Source organism: Bombyx mori, chromosome 22, assembly GCF_030269925.1.
Source record: "Bombyx mori chromosome 22, ASM3026992v2".
Lineage (NCBI taxonomy): Eukaryota > Metazoa > Arthropoda > Insecta > Lepidoptera > Bombycidae > Bombyx > Bombyx mori.
Genome location: NC_085128.1, coordinates 9,580,019 through 9,588,878, shown reverse-complemented (window position 1 = coordinate 9,588,878; position 8,860 = coordinate 9,580,019). Strand labels below are relative to the sequence as shown.

The following is an 8,860-nucleotide window of genomic DNA, read 5'->3' as shown; positions in this document are numbered from 1 at the left end:
TTGAAATTTTATTTAATTTTTGGGTTTTAAAATTTAAATAATGAACATTACCTAGTTAACTTAAAATAAAATTTCTTACCTTCTTTTGCTTAGGTCATTTAGGTAAATAATATACCACTATAGGTATTAGGGATTCATCAAATAATTATAAAAATAGATTATTAAGCAATTCTTTTATTAAAGACACAATAAACATGTTTATAAAGTTGATAAATACATGAATATAATTAATAATCCTTACGGTGAATGTAGGTACTCTGACTCATAATATTGAAGATCAAATTACAAAGCTGACATTCTTTGTATAAATTCTTCTCAATTCTTCAGCGCGAGGTAAATAATTTGAAGTGTAGTTGTAAATTTCATTACAACATTGTCATTCGCTAGCATAAAATTATAGAAATAAATCAAATTAGTTATATTATTCTAAATTGTTACGTTTTCTCATACATAATTGAAGCGGTCACAAGCGGCTTGGTTAAATAGATAAGAAGTGCATGAAAATTTTGAAGTTCTATTTAAGAACAGAAACTTAATAGTGATAGTCCTAGTCATGGTAATACTTTTATAGTCGACTGGTAACTTGGATAGGATAAAAAAGGACTAACTTTAAAAGGTTTTTTCGACGTCCTTCGCTTTTCATCTTATATACATATAAATTACATAGATTGACATAATATATTGCTATGCGGATAATAACACGGATACCCACTGAGTTTCTCGCCGGATCTTCTTAGTGGGTCGCGATTCCGATCCGGTAGTTGATTCAGCGAAGCACTGCTCTTGCTAGGGCTAGTGTTGGCAATTCTCTCAGGTTGAGCCCGTGAGCTCAGCTTCTGGTGCGCGTGAAGTTGGAATAGTCCCTTAGGCTACCAATGATTACGTAGGAAAAAAAACATGAGTTTCGTAACAGGATTTCTTGTGGCCGGTATATCGCAGTGGCTATCAGACTTTTGGGACATAGCTTACCAGAAGGGATCGAAGGTTTCTGTACTGTACTAGTTAGTACCGGGCTGGGCCGTGAGTAAAAAAATCATTCTGGGGATTTCTTCGATTGAAGCAAAATTAATCTAGTTCAATATCGAAGACAGATTTGAGCGTTCACTTCGAATAAATATTGACAACAATATTGAGAGCATTCGAATACTTTGGATCGAGGTTTTGAACAGAGGACAATAAGGATGTCACCTAGAAAAAAATTTAGGTTTATTCTGAATAACAAATACAACTCTAGTAGAAACCGCCATGTTTCATTCGAGTTCTATCACTAGTTCCTATGTATGTTAACAAATAACAACAACAAAAAGTAACAGTTCTCTTCAGATTTTGTACATTTGAATTTATTAAAAGACTCGTTTCAATTTTCATTAAGTAATTTCGCAGAATTTCGTCGACTGGCTTTAAATTTCAATGATACAGCGAAAGTCTGAATCATGGACATTCATAAACATGTATTAGTTACTATATTTCAAACGGTCACAGATTTAAATTACATTCAATCAACTTAAATCTATTATCTACGAATATTATATCTTTGCGTCTATCCTTCTTAGTAACACTATCACATCCAGAAAACCAGAATGCATGACTGCTTTGTAGCAGAAATAAAACAATCGCATTGTGTGTAGTAGAAACAGAACAAGTAAACAAGCAAATAAATATATTATATATGGGTTACATTTTTATAACACGATGCTCTTTGTTATCTAGGACGACATTCGTGAGCACATGTGAAGTAGGTATTTATTTTCTTAGAAAAGTCGCATCGCTTAATACGAGTACAATGGGCTGTTATTGGTGTTTGGCTTTTACCCTGAAATATACATTCGTTTTCATTTGTCATCAAATTACTTGTAATTCATTTTAAATTGCTATGCTGGCTATGTCCGGTTGTCTATATCCTGATTTATCATTCGTAAACCAGCTTACTATTACTCAAGAAATGTCAATTTCTCAATCGTGCCGAATCTACATTTTTGAAAACTGGTAGGAGGAATAAAATGAATACGTCAAACTCGATAAATCAGTAACGTAATTTCAGTTTATGTTTCATTCATCAGTATTCAGTTCAGTTATGACTCATTATTAGATCAGCAAACATGAAAAAATCACCAAAAACATTCATTGATTCAGTCTAAGATGTATCTTAGGCCAGCTGGTGTCAGTTGCTTGTTTAAATTTAAAGTATAGTGAATATTGATTCGTATTCAATTATTGTTAAGGTACCTACTAAGGAAGAATATGGTTGCATGATAAGAAATTAACGGAAGACTGACGTAAAACTGTATAAACAAAATAAATCAATCAATAATTTGATAAAATGAAACGTTAATTGTTTGCCTTGTAGTCCTGATTTGACCACATTGATTTCATTTGTATGTATAAAAAACACATATTTATATATTCGATAGTGATACTTTAGATAATCTAATTTCAATCAAATTTGTAGGTGCTGTGAGAATGTTATTGACCCGGACTATTTACCTACATGATTCTGCTTAGTTCGTCGCGAAGTAATCATGAGTCTTATTTTTAAGAGCAGAAGTACCATTATTCTAAAGCAATTGATTCATAAGTTAAAGCAGATACTAGTATTTATGTTGAGCTGTGAGCTTCTGTGTTTTCTATTTATATAAAAAAATTAAAAGATTACAAGCTCAAAAATGAAAAGATGTATCTAGTACAGTTAAGTTTTATATTAACTTATCGGGATATAATATAATTGAAGCCGCTTGGATTACAAACCCTATAACAAAAGCACTATAATTTTTAAACTTATTATTAAATTACATTTAAATAAACTATGCTTAAACAAACAACTCTAGGAAACACACATTTAGTATTTATACTTTGCTTTTGTTAAATTTACATGTACAAGTTTTTCGCCTTTATTATAAGTAATTATAAATATTAAGTAGGAAATAAATTTGATACAAAATTACCAAAAAGATTCAACTAGAATCGACACGTAAAACTAATAGTTTTAGAATTATTTAATTAAATATATAATAGAATAATAACGCGCAATCAATTCTATGAAGTAAACAAATAAATTAAATAACGTGATCCACAATAGTGTAACTATTTAATAATATGATAGAGAAGATTAGTATATTATGTGCAGAGTAGTTTTAAATTAATACAATTATACAGTAAATCGTTCATAATGCTTTGTTACACCTTATACTTTACAATTCCAAGTCTAGTTGTTATTAGTTTTATCAAAATTTCACTAGCCTTTAACGTTATATTTATTACTAAAAGAGCAAGGCCAACAGTTAAGAAAGAATACAAATTTATAATAATATTTTAGAAGAGATCAGTGTGATTGAAAGTGCTGTTATGTTTTAAATGATTCTTTATTTTATAGCTTGTAAAATTAGAACCACTTGCATTATTTAAATCCTAGATATTTGTTATATTGTTTAACCAAATATAACTTACTAATTTAAATTTATCTCTCTCTCTCTCTTTTTCTTTTAGAATATGGAAGATCATGTTACAGAAGCACTGTAAATACCTTAGAAACGTAATATTTCTAGACCATTTAACTAATCTACTGCGTTATTAAATAAAGCCCACCGAGAACATTTTTACTACGTCGAAGAAGTAAATAACAAGATTATACATAACGACGAAGAGATATGTATTCTTGTGAAACGTGTTTATTGTACTTAGGACAAAATTGTGTTTATTTGGTATTTATGTTTAAAAAATAATAGGAGCTGAAAATTTTAAAACTAACTTGTTCTTTGTTAAATAGATCTTAAATTTCAGCTCTTGAGTTGACTACGAGTATAAAGTAAGCTGTCATGCGCCCAGTACTTAATCTTTCTTAGCGCTACAGTTAATGCTAGTGTTAGTATATATTTATTCTTCCAAATTATTACAAATAAACCACGTTTCGAAACAAAATTATATTATATTAATTTATTTGAAAATCAATGGTGGTCGATTCTTACAGATTTCTATAGAAGGATTCGTGATTTTATGGCGCATGTGACATAATCGGCCACTGACAATAAGTTACAGAAAGCGATAAAGGGATTTCGAAAAATTAATTTGTTAATTATTGGCCATTTAAATTTTTTCATTTGAAGCCTTTCGATATAAAATACAGTATTTGGTGAAGTTTGGTTAATTCTAAAAAAAACAAAGCTATTGCCCCCGCTGTTGTTCTTGTGTCATAGCAAACCAAACAAATAATTTTGTAATTTTTTTATTTTTAATTTAAAACTTAGTCTGATTAAAAAAATGATTCTTTACTATTATTATTATTTATTATTATTTGTATAATAAACAAACTCAATTCTGTCCTAATCAAATATTGTTTCTATATTAAATAGATAGTTATTCGTCGCATTTGACTGAAAGTACACGCTACGTGCTATTTCATCTAAACACATGTATTTTACACGAATAAAGCAACATCAACTAAACACGAACGACAACAAGTTATTTTTATTGAATGGGTATCTATTAATTAGATGTTAAAAATTTACAATGCCCGTTTTTATACAATGGGGAATCAAACGGATCAAGGCTAAGAAGCGTAACTTTATAAATTGCGGGGAGGTGTATTTAGAATAAACTCGAAATTTGTGACTAAATTAGGATAGGCCATTTTAGCAACGACAACATTAAGTAGCTTGCATATTAGTTCCTCAATTAATTCGCGGAGCAATTGTTAACCACGTACGGACACTTTGTTCTCCTATGTCGTCATATATTTTGATATAGTAACTGTATTATGTTAGTCAAAGATCCCTTTTTAAATGAATTCTGGCCATACAGTTTGCTTAATGAAATTATTGCTATATACTAGGGTTGCTGTCATTGTGTGGCATGTGTGTTTCTATAATCGCAATAGCTACAATCGCCGACTCGGCGTCCCGTGAGAGTGTGTTAGCCTGGAGAGATGCGGAATTTGTGCCTGATTCGTTATTGAGCGTTTGCTGATTTGAAGTTAGCACCTGGGCTGTGGTACGAGAGTCTGTCTCCTTCGAGTCGATTTTAACACTCCATACCCAACGTACAAGTGGAAGTGCGGCGATTTCTTACCGACCCACAAGAAAGATAGTCACCACATATACTGGCAAACTGATGACCGAAAGTCACTTAAACACCGGATCTTGTCTTATATCCATATAATAATAATATGCTTGTTAGCTTGGTAGTGTTTAACTACCATACATTTGGCCTTAATGGTAATTGAATTAATTTTTTTTATGAATAAAATTGAATTAAAAATTAAATTAAAATTTGTTGTGCTTGTGATACTGTGATAAAAAATTTTATTTGCGTTAAGTATTTGTGTAAGTTATGTTAGTTTATTTATGCGAAAAACTTTGAATATGAAAATATACTACAAATACGTGTACTATTAAAGAAAACGGTTCTCGTGTGAATTTTTGAGAGTGCATTTCATTTTCAGTAATAGTACAAAAGTGGCAATGTAATGACAAATAATCACAATGTTAAATATTATAGAAAAAGGGCTGCTTAAAATGCGACAGAAAAAGACAAAATACGATTTAAGCTAACATTAGTTTTAATGCGTTTGTTAACTGTGGGGTAAATTAAAAAAAAAAACATTGCAATAAATATAATTCAATTTGTTTTAGGATTCCATGGTCAAATAGCAAAAAACGTGATGATCACAAATCCGTTATTCATCTAGTAACATTTGAGGTTTTAAAATTTTTAGAACATTAAGAACATTTCATGAATAGAAACATTTAATGAAAATTGTTTGGATTGAATTGGTTGTTGGTTTTTGATTAGTTCGTTTTTGAATATTTGCAATAGAGTGAAGAACCAAGAATTTTTTAATTAAATTGTTGTATGGTTATTATAATACATGTGTCTTACAATTCCACTTACTTTAGATTTAAAGAAAATATTAAGAATGTATTATTAGTTGAAGGTCTTGTTATATAGGCGGTACATACTTTTAATAAATTAATAGGGGCGTTGAGAATCAAACTTCTTAAAAAAAAGGGTACGTGTACTTATGTACGCGCGTAAGAAGTTATACTTTTCTTTTTTTTTATTTAAATTTTAATCAATTTGAAAAAAAATCGATTAAGCAACATCCTCAAACACGCATATTGGACATCACTTTTCTTGACATCGTATAAATTCGGTAATTTTCGGTACGGTTCGGAAAGTTCACCTGCGGCTATATTCAGACTTGCCAAGTTACGTCGGTGGTATTGTAATGAGCGATTTAGTGAGCAACTTCATTCTGTTAATTTTGTGTCACGGTGCGCACGCATCGTAAAATTTCACTCTCATCAATTTTTCATAACGCGCCTAAAGAAGTATAACTTCAAAACTTGAAAAATTTTGATACTAATCTTAAAATTGTCAGTATACTGCTGTGCACTGTTTTTTTTTCGTCCGTTAGAATCAACCAATATTTTTGAGTGATCAAATTTTTTAAATAACAGTTAACCTTCTTTTTCTTACCTAAGCTGATAGCCTTGAGAGGCTATTTCAGCGTAACCTCAACTAGTAGGTGAGCTCACTGAGCTCAAACTTGGCGACGTTGCTAACACGAACCCTAGCAAGAGCCGTGCTTCGCAGAATCTACCACCGGATCGGAAACACGAACCACTGAGAAGATCCGGCGATAAACTGTGTCCTGTGGGTTAATTTACTCGTCAAGCCCTTCGTCGCAAGCGACAGGTTCGACGAGAACGATGACCGGAGTTAACCTAACTCAGCCCGAAGTCTTTAATAAAATTATGGACGCAGATTCATGATTTCATGAGCCTTTTTGTCTTTGAAGTAGTAGACTGATAGTGAACATAATATGTACAACTTCTCTTGGAACAAAAGTGATTTTCGTAGCTTCGTCCAAATCTAAAAAGAATGTTCTTCACTTCACTGACTTCACTTTCAAACATGAAATGTTCAAAAATTATACATAAGTATCTCACGGATGTGAGATCGGAGAAAAATGAATTGATGTTAATCTGAAACTAAGTAACGGTTTAAGAAAAAAAAAGTAATACCCTTTAATAAGTAACACGATATTTAAATTGGCCGCGGTGACGGTGTGGCGATATGTGATAAGAGTTCAGTTTTTTTGCCATTTAACTATAGATCCTTTAGACTAATTAATAGGAAGGTTTTACAACTCATATTGTAATGACAATAAAAAACTAATCAGCAACTAGAAATCAAACGGTCCCAGGTAAAACGTGAAAGACTATTTGAAATGTTAAGTTAACGATCTGCTTAATAATATTCAAAATAATTAGAGGATTTCATTGTTTACTGCATTGTTTCAGGAAGCTTTTTTTTACGTTTCCGTTAAATCTCGTTGCTTATTTGACCTCAATATTTGGATTGTGGTTTAACAATTGATTTAAAATTAAGGCAAACATGACACTTACCAATACATAAATGCACCGCGCATTATCTAACCTTATTATTACTTTATCACGATTTAATTCTTCTTAATACTAGTAAACAATCTATAGTGTAACATTTATAGGTACTATACATTTTTAGGGCTCCACAGTCGAAACATTCATTGCTATAAATTAGTCACAATTCCATAAAGTCAGTGTTACTTTTTTTTATACATGATACGGAACATAACTCGTTTTTATAGCATTATTTACAGAAATGCTGTTTCTTGGATTATTTATTGGGGTATTTGAGCGTTACTTTATAATAAGTACACTGTTTTGCACATAACAAACAAAGCTAGACTATTTCATCACACAATAATTACACATTCTTAAACATACACATTATGATCATTGATTCACTCTATCACTGAGTCTTTTTTACTTTTTCGTTCAGTTTTTTTTAAATATTCCTTACACTATTTACGATTTCCGAGCGAACGAGGAAGCATTTAATTCAAATATTAAAAATAAACATTGACCATTCAATACTTAACAGGAAGCTCTTTTGTAAATAATTTGAAATAGTATGGAAAACGTTAACAACAAACAAGTCTTTTGCATTTCGAACGTAGCACTGCTAAAGAGCAAACTTCTTTTAGTTCAAAAATCAGTCATGTGCGGCATGTACGTTCGCTCGATTTCCTGTCAGGGGGACGTCAGGGGGGGTGAAGACGAGTTGGGGGAAAACGGTGGGGAAACGAGCGGCACCAGCTCTGGCTGGAGCCGCGGCCCGCGTCACACGGCCGGCTCCGGCGTTATCTCAGCGAACTTTACTTCGCGTCCGCGCCGCAACGATGCTGGCCTCCTGGGTGGACTGCGCTTGCGGGCTGGCGTTTGTAAACTTGCCGATGAAGACTGTGCGACCAATCGCGGAGGCTGATTGAGTCGTCCGAACGGTGACTGTCGGAGAAACTGTCGTGCTACCACTGGCTGCCAGTACGATGCCCCTGGTAATAAATTGGTAGTACATTAAATTATAATCAGCGTAACCGGTCAGTTCAGTATCGATTCTATTAACGGCTTATTTTTGTCCACTGTTGGAAATAGGCCTTTTTTTATTGCTTAGACGGGTGAACGAGCACACAGCCCACGTGGTGTTAAGTGGTTACCGGAGCCCATAGACATCCACAACGTAAATGCGCCACCCACCTTGAGATATAAGTTCTAAGGTCTCAAGCAGGGTTGTTACGAATATTCGCATCCGCATTCGCAAATGCGGACTATTCGCATTATTTCAGACATCTGCATCCGCATTCACATCCGCATCAATCAATGCGGAGTTTTACGGATGCAGATTCATTTTAACAAGTAACAACATGTAAAGAAAGTGGGCGGAGCCAGAGTGGCACGTTCTTTACGTTTGTTTGGTAATTGCTAACTTCATTCGGTAACTGACGAATAGGAAGGCGCATATTGGTAACAAGATCCTACAGGTT

At 32.7% G+C, this 8,860-nt stretch overlaps 1 protein-coding gene across 2 annotated transcripts in view; it reads right to left on the bottom strand.

The window, feature by feature from the left end:
* Positions 1-158: 158 nt before the first annotated feature.
* The window catches only part of LOC101738040 (blood vessel epicardial substance), a 29,440-nt gene continuing 20,738 nt past the window's right edge, over positions 159-8,860 (bottom strand). For both annotated transcript variants that reach the window (XM_038019042.2, XM_038019043.2), the window contains exon 8: positions 159-8,371. In XM_038019042.2, the coding sequence (XP_037874970.1) occupies positions 8,160-8,371 (212 nt within the window). In that variant the 3' untranslated portion in view covers positions 159-8,159. The remainder of the gene's footprint in view (positions 8,372-8,860) is intronic.